At 32.2% G+C, this 15415-nt stretch overlaps 2 protein-coding genes across 5 annotated transcripts; one reads left to right on the top strand and one right to left on the bottom strand.

Moving 5' to 3' along the window:
- The first annotated feature begins 2694 nt into the window (after positions 1-2694).
- On the top strand, positions 2695-9941 carry LOC100796928 (uncharacterized). 3 transcript variants are annotated; one of them, XM_014772920.3, is made up of 8 exons: positions 2698-3633; positions 4912-5011; positions 5116-5169; positions 5784-5904; positions 7937-8019; positions 8579-8640; positions 8748-8853; positions 9536-9941. In XM_014772920.3, exons 1-8 carry the CDS (start codon positions 3308-3310, stop codon positions 9548-9550), a joined length of 867 nt encoding a protein of 288 aa, XP_014628406.1. In that variant the 5' UTR covers positions 2698-3307; the 3' UTR covers positions 9551-9941. The 3 variants fall into 3 exon arrangements, with proteins under 3 accessions (XP_006605448.1, XP_014628406.1, XP_003556857.1); XM_003556809.5 differs by having other exon boundaries at positions 2701-3633; positions 8757-8853; XM_006605385.4 differs by lacking the exons at positions 8579-8640; positions 8748-8853; positions 9536-9941 and adding an exon at positions 8291-8490 and having other exon boundaries at positions 2695-3633.
- Positions 9791-15372, bottom strand: LOC100794458 (BTB/POZ domain-containing protein At3g19850). Of its 2 annotated transcripts, XM_041013101.1 has the most exons (3): positions 14171-15372; positions 13997-14070; positions 9791-11808 (listed from the first exon to the last, which is right to left on the bottom strand). In XM_041013101.1, the coding sequence occupies exons 1-3, from the start codon at positions 14759-14761 to the stop codon at positions 11742-11744; spliced, it is 732 nt and encodes a 243-aa protein (XP_040869035.1). In that variant the 5' UTR covers positions 14762-15372; the 3' UTR covers positions 9791-11741. The 2 variants fall into 2 exon arrangements, with proteins under 2 accessions (XP_040869035.1, XP_025983145.1); XM_026127360.2 differs by having other exon boundaries at positions 13997-15372.
- Between the last annotated feature and the right edge of the window lie 43 nt (positions 15373-15415).

The raw sequence follows: 15415 nt of genomic DNA, 5'->3' as shown, positions 1-15415 counted from the left end.
ATTGAAAATTGTCACGTATATATAGCACATATATCTAACATGATGTGTTCATTTATTTTGAGTATAATAATCAGATTACATCATCAAAGGATATTCACAGAGACTGAGCCTCCTGCTAGGCGATCGATATCCACTTTTTTGGGGGACATGTCCACTAAATTTTTATAAGACTCATTCCTTGTTCTTGAATGAAGGTTATAAATTAACCTACTCTTCAAATTAGTGATAGGCATGAAGCAACCTTCTACGGTAAGTATATTTACGAAGTCAATGCCATTGTATCTGGTACTAGTATCATTGTGCTTTGTTACTAAAGTCAAAAATAGTATCATTATAAAAGTAATGTTTCACTACGGCAGCTTTCTTTTCATTGTGTTGTATCAATTTAGTACATGTTTGAAATTGATAAAATTGAATGGAATTTTAAATAAAATTATATTAATTATTATTATCATTATTTTTATAAGTATTTTGGAATGAAATATAATTAATTTGATAAAATACGTTTATCACATGTATCTTTATTCAGAAATATTTGATTTTTGAATCTTATATAATTCATAATATTGAATTTTGAATTGTTTGAGAGAAGTACTAAACATGATTATCTTTTTCAATCTAGAAAAACATTAAGTATTGATTTATCATGTTACGGAAGACTAGTTGCTTGTATTAATAAAATATATTTAATTTCGTAAAATACTTTTATTTTTACCTTTTATAATTTAAGTCATAAAATAGAATTAATTTATTATTTATTAACCCCGGTATTGTTTGATTTAACCTTTAAATAATAGAATACAAATTCGATTTTATTTGCTTTTAAAATAGCCAAGTAATAATATAAAAGTTGTATTTTATTTTATTCCGATATCTTATCACACCTCATTAATCTATTCCATCACATGTTCATATATATTCTATTTTATTGTCCATGTAACTATCATAACACTTACAGACTCGTGTGGATTGACAAAAATCATCTAAAAGTATTTTTTTTATATTATAAATTAAGTAATTTTGATATCAAATCCTCATTCAACACCATTAACAACATGCACAATACAAATCACAATGCCACCTTTTCTTTTTATTAAGCCCTACCATTTAAAATTATCCTTATTTTATTTTATATATAAAAACAATAAAAACAAGTGCATTCATTAAGTGGGGTTTAACTGAAGGTACAGTCTTTAGTTGCATGCCTGTGTTGATGGGCTTGATTTCAAGCCTAGGATTTTTCTTCCTACATCCAGCACATTTTTTCTACAGCCAATATAATTTTTAAAATTCTAACCTTATCCCCATTTACTTCTTCTTCATTCCTTCCTTCTTTGTTTTCTTTACACCATTCAATTGCATTTTTTTTTTGCCAAGCTCCTTATTCCACATTGTGGTTGGTTTGGTTGAGATGTATTGTCTCAGTGATTCATTTACACCATTCGTGGTTGTCGTCATGGTGGATATTATAATACAATGACAGATAAAGTTAATTTTTTTCATTTACAACTTTGATTTGTATCATATAAATTGGTAATTCATATAAAATATACGGATTGATAATTCATATAAATCATATGAATTATCAATCCGTATAAGTTATACGAATTACTCCATATACTGTTATGGTAATTGCTATTAGCACGCTTATATTACTTTTCACACCCCTTCCCATTTTTCTTAACCTTACTAACATTACACTGTGTAACATCGGTGCTCCTATATTTTCTTTCCTGTTTTAGTTCTGGAATTATATGCATTCGGCAATTATATTCTGGAATGTCTTTGAGTAATAAAATGTGTTCCGGAAGCTAAGATTATGTGAGAGGCTGCCATTAAAAACATACTCACAGATTACAAGCTTTATCTTCACACCAATAGGACCAATTTGGGTGGTTGTCGTTTCAGTAATATACACTTTGATTTTTTTTGACTGAAATATACTCTTTAATTGTAATCCGATTGAATTAACCCAAGGCATAATAATATGCTATTATGCTCCAATTGACAAAATCCTTGATCTTTGCAACAAGGAACAAATATTGCCCTCATCTTTATGCGCTGAAGCACTTTTTGAAAATAAATTATTTTAAAATGTAACCTTGTATCATTTAATTTACAAATAAAGATTAAACAGATAGATTAAATGAATAAGATGTTAAAGAAAAATTCTTTAAAAAATTATCCTGAATTTTTTTTCAAAAAATGTGAAGAAAATATGATTTAGAAATAAAATTCTATTTAAAATAGTTAGTCATCATTCCTGACAAAAGCTAATAAATATTTTTCACCTACAACATCATGACTCAAAAAAACTTATAAAATACTATCTCTCATTGAAAAATAATTCATTTAATGTGGTTATTCTAATTTGTATATAATAGAGATATAAAAGATTCATATATTATAGGTTTTAATTGTATAAAAATAAACATTCATTCTGTTAAAATACTTGTTATGTTAGTATTATATTAAAAAACTAAACTAATGTACAATTAAAAATTAAAAAGAAGATGTTAAGATGAAAGATAGATAGGCATAGACAGAGGGTGGCATCAATGATTGATGCATAAATAAAAAAAAAAAGAAAAATGGTTATTGGGATTCGCACTCACTCACTGTTGCAAATTCCAATAGCCACAGCCACAACATCCATTCAATTTCAACCATTATAATTCATGGATGATTATCTATCTTTTTCTCAAAATATAAAACACCCACTTTTGTTTCATGCCTTCTTTCTCTGCTTCCTTGTTGGTTGGAGCTCAAACTCTTCTCTCTCTCTCCTTCCTAGAGAGAGAAAGTCAGAATCTGTTGTAACATAGCAAATGCCAACTTGGTTTGGTAGTGGCACTGCCACCACTGCAGCCACAACAACTTCAACAGTGTCTACACACATTTCCTCTGAGAAAAGGTACCACCACCACCAAGTGTGCACCAAAAGTTGCTAACTTTTGTTGTACCAATAAAGTTTCCTTCTCTCTCCCCACGTACACACTGATTTGGGTTTTGTTTGTTGAGGCTTCAGGACTTGTCTTGCACCTTGCCCTCACCGTTTCTTAGCCAAAGTTTAAATTTTTATCAGTAATGCTTGGTGGGTTGGTTTGCGTGTCTTGTAGTTGAGCTGAGCAAAGTTTTATTTTTTTTGGCTGTGTGGTTGGGGATCTGATTCTCTCTGGGTTTTCTTTTCCTCCAAGAAATTTGGATGGTTTTGGCATTGGATAATAATGGCCAGTGAATTGGTGCATGCTTTGTTTGATGGAAAAAAATGCTTCTAGAAACAAATCATTAGGGAAAAGAAGTAGTGATGGCTGCAGGGTCAAACACTGGTTTTCACTGTGATGATATGGGTTCTGCTTTGAACTGGCATGGTGCTGTTAGTAGCCTACCTGAGATGGTTCCAATGGGGAATTATTTTGGGTTGAATAGTAACACCTCTGGGATGACGATGATGATGTATTCTGGGAATTCAAGCGTCAATAACAATGTCTATGAACCTGTCACAAGTCAACCTGGCAATGCATCTGGTTCTTCTCTGCCTCTTGATTCAGCCCCTGGACTGAGGAATGAAGAAAGGTTGGCTGCTGAGTGGTCTGTTGATGAGCAGTGCAAATTGGAGGAGGGCCTTGCAAAGTAAGTAGTTTGTTGTTAATACTTTTTTTTTAATCGGAAAATGTTAGTTTGTTAGTTTTGTTAAAAATGTCACTTGGGGGGATTATTAGGGTTTAATTTATGTGCACCGTCAATGTAAAACATTTTTACATAGACATCTAATAAGATTTGATAATTTTACCTATTCATTATTTATTAATAAGATGTGATAATATCGTAATAAGGTTAATTCTTATCCATTAATACGATGTAACAATAAGGTAAATTCTTATAAGATGTCCGTGTAAAAGTATTTTATAGTCAAAGTGTATATGATTCTTGTTTATCTTTTTTACTGCATTACAAATTTGTTTAAGAAAGATGGCATTATGTTCAATGAACTTCTGGTTTTGAGGAAAAAGAAAAATTATTTGAGGGAAAGGAGAAACAGAACTAGAAGAAGGACAAGAAACTGTAAAGGAAAGAAAACACTAGATACAACTAGGAAAGTGAAAAAACTCAAGGAATACAGCTATAATGCCTCATCTCTGTGCTTATCAGAAGGAGCCATTCTCCTTAGACTATTGTAGAACACCAAATAGAAGGCAGATGCACAATCATATCCCATAACAGGCTTAGGGGCATGAACACGTTGCTTTTCTTTCTGTATCTTCACAACTTTTTATCTCTGAAGCTATGTTCTATTTCATTAATAATATTTATTTTGTTTCTATTTTGAAGGCACAAGCACAATCATATCCCATATTTTCTGTGACAGTAGTTTCTTTTCTATTTTCAAGAACCAACTTTATATGCCTGCAATGTGTACTCTATTTTGTTTCTATTTTGAACCTTAATTTAGAGAATGCTTCAAATACAATAAGTCAACTGTTGACAATCCTGCAAGTCATAGCTTATCTGTCATGTGAACAAGGGGAATTGTGGGGTCACTGTTCACATTTCAGATCTTAGATCAGCAAAATTTAAGAGTCTTATTAAGAAATAAGACAGATTGTCTGCTAGCCACCTATTTTGTTTTCTGAAACTGCATGCTTTCCTTATATAATTTCTGATATGATGTCCAGAATTAATTTCTCAATTCCTGCTTCAAATACTGCATTTTTTTCATTTTCTTTTCTCTTGTTTACATTTAGTTAGTCTTATGCTTTTCTCTTCATTTAGAAGTGCTTAGATTAGAATGTTTGTGCTATTGTGACACAGTATATTTACATGCTTGTGCTCATATGGTCTTTCTTTTTTTATAGTTTGTATTGCATAACTCGTGTTTTCTTTCTTTTTTCCTTCCTCTATCATGGCTAGATATGACGATGAGCCAAGTTTCATGAAGTATATCAAAATTGCTTCTACATTGCATGATAAAACTGTTCGTGATGTTGCTTTGAGGTGTACATGGATGACTGTAAGCTCTTTTTCTTTTAACAATACTTTATGTGGGTACTTATGTAAATATTATATTAAAATCTATATATAGGAACTTAAAATACAGTTTAAACCATTTTGCAGAGGAAGCGAAGGAAGCCAGAAGAACCCATGGTAAAGATGGTTAACAATAGGAAGGTATGTGAAATTTAGGAAGCTGATGTATTTATATTATGTTTCTTATATTTTAGCTTTCTTGAAGAATAATCTAGTCAATCTTGAGTAATTATCACTGAAATATTTACTTGATGTTTTAAGTAGATTTTTAAATTATATTTACGAATTTACTTATAATTTTGAATATATACTTGGGTAATTTTTACTGATTGAAAAGAAAATTCTATGAGGTTGCTTGTTTGTAATTTTAGTTGAGTATTGATTTATAGCAATAAGTAGAGTCTCTTTCTCTCTCTCCATCCATTTTGATAAAGGAAGAGTTGATTGGAAGAGGAAAAAATGTTACAAGGTATATTTACTCAAAGAAACAGCATAGAAAACTATTCATGCACCTCCATTGGAGAAGACTCTATAGAATCCTAAGCAAATATCAATAGGAATGCCATACAGAGTTTTAAAAAAAAAGGCTAAAAATTATGCTCAGCAAATGCTTCCTCGGATCTTGGTGATAACTTTCAAGTTATTATGTTGCAAACCATAGACTGGACTCCTGTTTGTATAACATTGAATCAATTAATGTCTTTAGGATTTAGTGTTGATTGATGAACTGTTATTCTAAAGTCATGCTTCTTCAGGATAAGCTAGTGAAGTCATCTTCAAAGCAATATTTTCAGTCAACTCCAACCCCAAGCATGACCACATATTCTCTTATATCAAACCATATGAACAAAAGTCAAGGGATACTCTGGCAAGATGGTAAGTATATCATAAGTTCTCATCATTGCAAGTGCAACACCAATATCTCTGATTTTGAAGTTCCCATTCAGTTTGGTCAAGGATGAACTAAAAGCATAAACTATTAGGAGGAAGCCCAAAACTGGTTTTATAGGTTTAACATGCACTTTCATGTGAGATCCCTTTGTGCTTGAAGCATCAACAATGCATGAGCCACTCTATTGTTTGATAAAATTTAATTTAATTATGAAGAATGGGGGTTGAAGGAAACAAATTCTTAAGTACTTGGTCATAGAATACAATGTCAAAGAATACTTTCCCAAAAGTTTAAGCTATTAGCTTGAAGCTTAGAAATTGTTTTTACATGCTTAACAAGTTTCAAAACTTTAATTTAAATTGTTTGTCTGGCAGTATGAGAATCTATTTATATTTTATAAGCAGTAAACAAATCTCTGCAGAGGAATATGTTTGGTGCATTTTGTGATATTTTTTTACTTTATCATTTCAAGCTTGCTGAATTACTGAAAACATGAAAAAGATGGCATAAGATACTGAAATATTAGGATGCAAGAAATTGCATACAAATTGATCTGCACATTTTCTACTAGTGTGTTATTCCCCTTTTGTGTTCGATTTTTTAGGAGGATTGGTACATTGCCTTCCTCTGCTATTTGACTCATCATATACTCTACATTCTATTATAGAAGAAGTGCTGATAACATAGTTGGTAGTTAATATACAATTTGGTCCTTGAAAGTGGCAACTTGTGTCTCTTTGAAGTTTGTTCTTTGAGAGTTTTTATCTATACAAAGTCTTGAGGCTGAAATTGTTTACAAGTTGACAACTTTGGAGGGTAAACTTGGTAGAAAATTGACACTTTTTGCGATCAGTTTATATAGATATGCACTTTTAGGGACCAAAGTTTAACATGTCGCTTTCATGGACCAAATTGTATATTAAATCAAAAGTTGGAGGAGAACCTACTTGAATGGTAATTTCCCCCTAAAGTATGTGTGATTAGATTGGACATATATAGCTTTTCTGAAGTGGTAAGGAGAGAGTAAGAATAACCTAATGTTTTTCAACTAAGGAGGAAGAAACTATGCACTTATGCAGGTTTCTGACTATGAAGAAAGCAGGTTTTTCTCCAACAAAATGTTTGATGAAGAAGAAAGAAGTTATCTTGTGGGTTTTGCATTTTAGAATTATATCCCTTGATTGACAGGTGCTTGCCCTATAAACCCTCCTAATGAAATCTGGTTCTACTACCAGATATTAACTTGTATGCATCCTTTTTTTTTTCCTTAGAATATAATATTTTTCCCTAATTGTTATTAATTCTACTTTAGTCCATAATTATATATTGGAATTATTGAAAAATCATGATGTGTTTCTAAAATAAAAACGACTAAATATTTGGTCGAACTTTTTTTCCTATTCAGTGGTATTGTGCTCCGTTTGTCACTTGTCAGCATTTGGTATTTGTGGATAGAAAACAATGCCAGTTTTTTTGATAAAATGTTTCTACTTTTTCATCTTTTTGCATACCTAGTGGTTTCCTATGCATCTTTGTCTATGGCAACCCATTTTGGGGGGATTTCTTTCATTTTTTCTTGTTTTCTTTCTTTCTACTAATTTATTTTTCTAGACTACATATTTTTTTTAGCTCTATTCAGTAATATTTTTCTTTTTTTTGCAATTAAAACTTTTAAAGTAATTTCAATTGCACATTGAGGCTGTTTAAATTTGAGCCACAAAAGTTTATGAAATACAAATACATCAATATTAAGTATAAAAACTGTAAATGTAACTATAGCCACATCTTTTGGGTAGGAATGGGTGTAAATCATTCTAGTTAAAATTCTGTTACAGTTAGATGAATTACTCTGCTTATCGATTCTATTTTTCTTCTTATTCCCCTAACTCTTGTCACTTTATATACTCAATCTCACTCCCTTCCTAGATTTTATTGTCTTTCTTTGTGACAATGACACTAGTGTCCTTTTTTTGTGTCATTTACCTTCTTTTTCCCCCCTGCATTTTTTACTGTCAGGAATTTCTGGTCCTATGAGGCAACTTTTGGAGCAAAATGCTCAAGCATTTAGTCAAATTTCTGCCAATTTATCTACATTGAAGGTGAATATCTCAACTTTAATTTTTATTGGTATTTGTTTGTACATTCCTAAATACTGTTGCAAAAGATGATTTATAAGCCTTTTAAAATGATGTTGTAATACTTCTTAATGAATGGAAATACTCTGATGCTTTTTGTGAATTTCATAGTTTGCCTCTGATTATTGTGCACACATATTGCATCAGTTACTGTCTTTAGACTCATTTTTCCATTTAGATAACCTTATTCTGCATTCTGATCTGAAAGAGTGATTCAACATTCACTTTGTGTAAGGGGTCAAACCATCTGAACCTTGGACAAAATAGTTGTAACTTGCATTACAACAGCAATATGATAAGGTACTGGGGGAAAACATTAAATGTTTCATAGTTATTGATAATCTGATTTGATTAACAATTTGTTGGTAAATAAATTCATACTTCATTTCCAAGCTGTGCTCTAAACATTTAATGATGTAAGTTCTTTCAGTGCATATTCATGTTCTCATCATATTATTCATATATAAAATAGTGTTTGTTTGGCCTCCAAGCTGTGATAATGATCATGTTCTTTTATAAACAGTTTCAGGATAACATTGAACTCTTTTGTCAGACAAGGCGCAATATTAATACCGTTCTTAATGAGTATGTGATGTGAATATTATAAATAAGTTCATTATTAATATAATCCAAATCCATTTTGTTTAGAGCTTAATTTGATGTGTATTGCCTTTTGAAGTTTGCTCATTAAGTTTGTGCAGAATGAGAACGATGCCTGGCATAATGAGCCAAATGCCCCCTTTTCCTGTTTCCATGAATGAGGAACTTGCAAGTAGTATATTCCCCAATAAATCTGAGGTAAGCTATTGGATAACTGAACTTGTTTCATGTATTCCTTTATTGAAATTATACAATCATCCTTCCATGTGTTTTGTTAAACACGTTGCCACATAAATAGCCATAGTTTGAACATATTGAAAAAAGGAAATAAAGAAAGCAAAGAAATCATGAAGGGTAAAGTTTCTAATCAAGAATCACATACTGTGTTGTTTTTTTTACTCACGATCACAGAGTAATTTTACTTGTTAGTGTACATTTCAATTTTCAGAAGGGTTTGTTTTGGTTGGAAACTTGATTGCATCATAATATTTGTATTTTGTAAAGCAAAAGCTTTGATCTTTTCTTGTCTTAATGTGACAATATACTTGATCTGTCTGTCTACATGAGTAAAATATTTATAAACCATATCTAAAGAAACCACACAATAAGCACCAAATTGCAGTTTTAGTGTTAGGATGACCTACTGATCACTGTTTAGCTACAAGAGCCAGAGCTTCTTTTTTGATGATTCCTGTAATTTAGTTTCATTAAAGATGAATAAAATATCCAATACACATTTGAGCTCTACATCTTATACTAGACCTTTTTTTCTTGTTCAATTTTGGTTCTTAAAATGCACATATTTTTCAGTTAGATTTATGATCTGAAGTACAGAAAGTCGAGTATAAAAGTTGATTAGTTTATTTATTACCAATTCAAGGCAGCAAATTATTGACCCCATTCAAGATTGCCAACTCAGTGCACAAGTCTGGAGTTGTTGACATTTTTGAATGGAAATCTTAGCTGAAATTTTTTTGGGTGCTACATGCAATTGAGGAGCTGCAGAATAACTGATATCACACTATCTCAGGTCTTTCCAGAGTTTTTCATCCATGTTTGATCTTCTCTCGATAATTTTATTTTGTTTGTAGGAAAATTTGCACTCCTGTTGTAATAAACTAAACATTTCCATTGCCAGAAAAAGAAAAAAGATAGGAAACCAATTGGCAATGGATTGAGCTTATTTACCATTCATTTGGTTTTGGATTATTGGTAATTGTATCATGGGAAAGGAACTGATGTAAACCTATGGTGCTAGTTAGCCATGGTTATTAGCTGTTTTGTAATTTGTATGCGAAATCATTATTTACATCCTTGGTTGTACATGAGGGGAACAAATTGAGTCATTTGCATTTTGTTGAACTGCCTGACAGCTAACAGCTTCTGCATTAAAGGGTCAACAAATTAATTGACACCCATTTTGTTGGATGTTAAATATATGATTTTGACATGCTTATTTATTGTCCTTCTTTTTTTCTTTCTCTTTGATGCTATAAATTTAACCCTTCGATGAGAAATGTGATTAAGGAAAGTAGTTAGGAATAAAAAAAGAAGATTGGTGGTAGTGAATAAACAAAGTGATTCCACCAGACAGCATCATATCTAACCCTTATGATGGAAACACTTGTGCAGATAGGTTGGTTAGTCTCTCACGGGACTAGTATAGTTGGTTTTTGCTGGTGGGATTATGTCCCTAGCATCATTGCTATTTTTGTAACTCAAATATTTATCTTGTCGATAATGAACTATTGTATCAAGAGATGTTGGGTCTATCTGAAGGGATTAGTTTCCCATAGTGATAAACCAAGATTTGAATCCCTGATGAGAGATATGTCTATGTTTAATGTCCAATCATATCAGGACAAAACCCACTCTCAAATTTAATTCGGAAAACTAATTGGGCGTTGCTTTTTTCAAACATTTTTTTCCCTAATTGCACAATTTCTAATTTTTTGACAAATGTTTTTTCAAAGGTCATTTTTTTAACAGTTTCAGAATTTAAATTCTGAAATTCAATTTTTCCCTTACTTTTCATAAGCAGCAAGTTTCAATGTTACAGTAGCTTTGTTGTATCATACTTTTTTAACCCACTTGTATGCAGTGTCGCACACTTCTTTTCAGTGTCCTTGGTGTTGCAGTGTTGCAGACATGATTCATCAAACTACTGGGCCATCATTTCATTACAGAAAACTTTTGAAATTTACTTTTGAAATGAGAGGTTATCTTTTACATCTCTCTCACTCTGTTGGATGTTGAATTATGAAAAGTGGAATATACTTTAAAGGATAAAAATGTGAAATTGATTAGAAATTTAAAGGATAATTTTTTATAACTATAATTTATTTTGCCTATGCATGCTGATCAAACCATGCCTTCAAAGGTTCCTCAAGCCCACTAAATTTTTGTGTCGACGAGGGTAAAATAAGTGTTGGTCTTGAGCCTTGGAAAAGGTGTTGGGTGTGTTAAAATTAAACTAACAGAGTATATAAAAAGTGTCTACCAGATAATATTGAGTGATATTTATAACGCTTAAGTACAAGTTTGTCACAACTGTGACATTAATTATGTACAGCCAGAGGTAATTCCAATAGATCATAGATTACTTTAACCGCTGAATATTGTAATGTGAAATTGTGTATGAGGATCCAAACTTGTATCACAATGTTTGTGTATGAAGGAAGTTCCCATGGTAAGAGAATGACCTCTTTTTACAATCAAAGAAATATCAATGTATTTTGGATATTAATAGACTATTAATGAGAAGCACACATTCTAGGCTTGCATAAAAGATTAAGACATTATGGCCAGTGAAACCTTGACATCTGAACCTTCATTTCCTTGCACAATATCTCCAATTCCTTCACTCTCCGTTCCATTCTCTCAAGGTTGTCTCATATCTTGTTTCTCTTCCAAGAAGCTATCTGTCTTGTCATAGTGCAAAATGATTTGGGAAGGGTTCATGATTTCACTTTCCTCAATGATTAAGTCACTTGATGGAATGTTGGTTTGTTGAGAAATAAGAGCCTGCATTGCAATCATTGGAGGTATTCTCGGGTTCTTTGCAAGATCCTTACACACTTCAAAGCTTAGTTTATTGTAATTAAGACATCTACATAATCTTGACCTCTCCTCAAATGCCAGCATCGGATGAGACTGCAATTCATAATTTGTTCTAAAAATGAGAGAATTTCATATGATCGTGGAAGTCAAAACCTGGCAGTATGGAAATGTAACAAAACCTTGCTATGTAAAATTCTATCAAGGACGTTAGCAATGTTTTGGATGTAATTTTTCTTTTGAGTGAATAGGCAATTTAGTCCCTGAGATTGCACCTATTTTGAATATTAGTCCCTAACTTAATATTAAATTCAAAATAGTCCCTATCTTTGCATAAGTGTTGCAAAATAGTCCTTCCGTTAAATTTTAAAGTAACGCCGTTAGTGAGGTCAATTTTAGTGCCACGTGACACTAAAGGATGACGTGGCATGACACGTGGACGTGCATGATGCCATGTCATTTGATGATAACAAAACGAGTAAATAGATAATTTAGTCCCTGACTTTGTACCCCTGTTGCATATTAATCCCTAACTTAATGAAAAATTCAAAATAGTCCCTATCTTTTACATAAGTATTGCAAAATAGTCATTCCGTTAAATTTTAAAGTAATGTTGTTAGTAAGGTCAATTTTAGTGTCACGTCATTTGATGATGATAGAATGAGTGACTTCTTCAAATTTGATGGTTTTGAACCAATTGAGGCATATATACGAAAAAGAACTCACACACACTTGCACAAATAAAAAGAACCAAAAATCCACAGCAACAACCTTATCTCTGTAGCTGTCAACACCAATGGACGAGGTCTGCATAACCATTCTCTTTTCCTCTTTTTTTTTTACTTCAATTACCATCAATGTATCATTTTGGGTTCTGATTTTTTTTGTGTGTTTTGAATAGGAAGAGAAAAAACCAGAGGAAAACAAAGTGGATGAGAAAAAAGCAAATGAAGAAGAAAAGAAAGAAGAAGAGAAAAAACCAGAGGAATCAAAAGATGACAAGGAATCCAAGGAGGAATCTGTGCTGCCAGAAATCGTGCTAGGCACAATCTTTGCAATGCATGGACACTTTAAGTATGATTTCTGGCATATTTTAAGTTAGGGACTATTTTGCAACACTTATGCAAAAGATAGGGACTATTTTGAATTTTTCATTAAGTTAGGGACTAATATGTAACAGGGGTACAAAGTCAGGGACTAAATTACCTATTTACTCGTTTTATTATCATCAAATGACGTGGCATCAAGCACGTCCACGTGTCATGTCACGTTATCCTTTAGTGCCACGTGGATAGTCCACGTGGCACTAAAATTGACCTCACTAACAGCGTTACTTTAAAACTTAACGGAAGGACTATTTTGCAACACTTATGCAAAGATAGAGACTATTTTGAATTTAATATTAAGTTAGGGACTAATATGCAAAATGGGTACAATCTCAGGGACTAAATTGTCTATTCACTCTTTTTCTTTTTCTGCTAAGGTCAAGAGATTTTTCCTGTATTGTACTAGCTTGGATGGGCCACACCTTGTGTTCCAATCATGCTATTTTATCAATAAATTTTGCTTTTGTCCTCTTAAAAAAATAAAAAAATCTATCATTGGAAACAAGAACATATCTAAGAGTTGGAAGAACTAAAAATAGGGAGAAAATTTGCAAAAACATAAGATGACATTTTATAATTATTAACATCATCAACATGGAATAAAGAATCAACATTTTTATATTATTATTATTATTATTTAGGTAATAAAATAAATAAAATTTCCATAGATCACTTTAATAAGAAGAGTTTAATTTCTATATAGTGCCAATGTAACATCACTGACAGTGTAATTCTGGAGACAATTTTAGAAATAATAATAAAAAAATTCAATACCCTACCCATAATTTTTGTAGCTGTCCTGAACAAGGAATTTCATTATCTAGAATTGGTTTTGAACTTAAAAGTTGTGTGGATAGCAAGATGAACAAAAATATACATACTATAATAATGCCAAAATTAGTCAAAGTTGCAGATAATAAGAACAAAAGAAACTTTATAGTAATGCCAACATTTGGCCAAGTCACTTCCCATCTGGTCGGAGTACTTCCCCTTATCTTTTATTTTTGTTTGAGTTTTAGAAATTTCACAATTCATATGGTTCTTCAGAAAGTTAATAATGCATAACAGATGCAATAGAAAAAGGGTATGTGACCAAGGGGGTCTGCTGAGTTGCCCTGTACTTGTTTTCGATTCCTATAAATAAAAAGGAAAAGAAAAGAAGGGTATGTGACATTCACCTGAAGATAGATGTCAATGGCTCTGTACACCCCATCAAAGCAATCCCTAGCACAATCTGGCAAACATTCAGCAACTGCAAGAAATTTAGTGACCTTGAGGTTCTGATCAGGGGATATCTCTATCAAATACTTGTCTACTAATCTACCAACTTTTTTCAACTTTTGTACACATACCCCATCAGAGCCATTCATATCAACAAATTGTTTAATCAATCTTATCACAAATGTTACATCATAATATAGTCCCATATGATGCCCAGAGAATAGTAGATCATCCAAAGTTGCTTGCTCAAGCACCCCACCAATCAATTTCTCAATTTCAATTCTGCAATCTCTACTCATCCCAAATCTTGACACAATCCTTAATACCCAAAAAAGGCCTCTACAAGAAAAACTCTTGTTACCAACAAATATGACCCCATAAACAGCTGTTTCTGCTAGACCAGCATACTCAACACTGTTGTTGCAATTAACCTCTCTTGTTGGAGTCACTATTTTCAGATAATGAAGCAGAAATCTTGTGATAATTAAGTTGTTGTTATCTGTTTTGTAAGCTCCAATTGTCTGGAGAATCTTCTCAATGATCTTTGGGGGTAAAGTAGCCAAATCCTCAAACCACCCTGCTTTGTTAGGCAAAGTTGACTTTACAGTCTTGGGAGTAACTCGTGATGAATAAGAAAATCTCTTGGCTGAACTGCTCTCAGGAGACGATGGGGATGATGAAGATGAGGAGTTGAAGAGGGTTGCCTCATAATTTTGATCCATTTTTGCTAAGAGTGCACCAATAATCTTCTCTAATAGACCATAGCTATCAGAAAATGTGGAAAATATCTCAATTTTTTAGACTTACAAGTATTTCATTCCATGTCCAGTAGTGGATTCCTTCAAGAAAGATTTCTATTTGTTGCAAGAGATTGTTGGTGAAGACCTCCTCAGTCATTCCAAGATAAATGGCACAGCAATGGAGGATAAGCACAATGGACACATTGATAGGGATTTTGCCATTGTTGTAGCAGAATCTTGAAACCAGCTCAAACCCTTGTGGCCCTCCAGGGAAATCATTGATTTCGATGCTCAAGGTCTTGCTGTGGCACATTCTCTTTTCATTGCTCAAGATTTTCTTTATTCTTCCACAGTATTTTGATATGAACTTCTGCAAAATAAATGAAATTAGATTGATTCACCTGATGAGACATTGGATTTTGCATCATTTTTTCTTTGAATCTAACAATGTTAGAGGATAAATAAGAAAAGAAAACACTAATGAATTCCTAGAATATCTTGTCCAAAAGGAATATTTCCTCATCATTGATGTGGATTTGCAAGTCACTGTGCTTCGGCATAGCTGCTACTTCTGCATTCAGCAAAGACGGGAAATTGTATATTGGGAAAAATGGAAATGAATGATTATATATATTA

Source organism: Glycine max, chromosome 20 (assembly GCF_000004515.6).
Source record: "Glycine max cultivar Williams 82 chromosome 20, Glycine_max_v4.0, whole genome shotgun sequence".
In the NCBI taxonomy this organism is placed as follows: Eukaryota; Viridiplantae; Streptophyta; class Magnoliopsida; order Fabales; family Fabaceae; genus Glycine; species Glycine max.
This window is presented reverse-complemented; position numbering and strand designations above follow the sequence as displayed.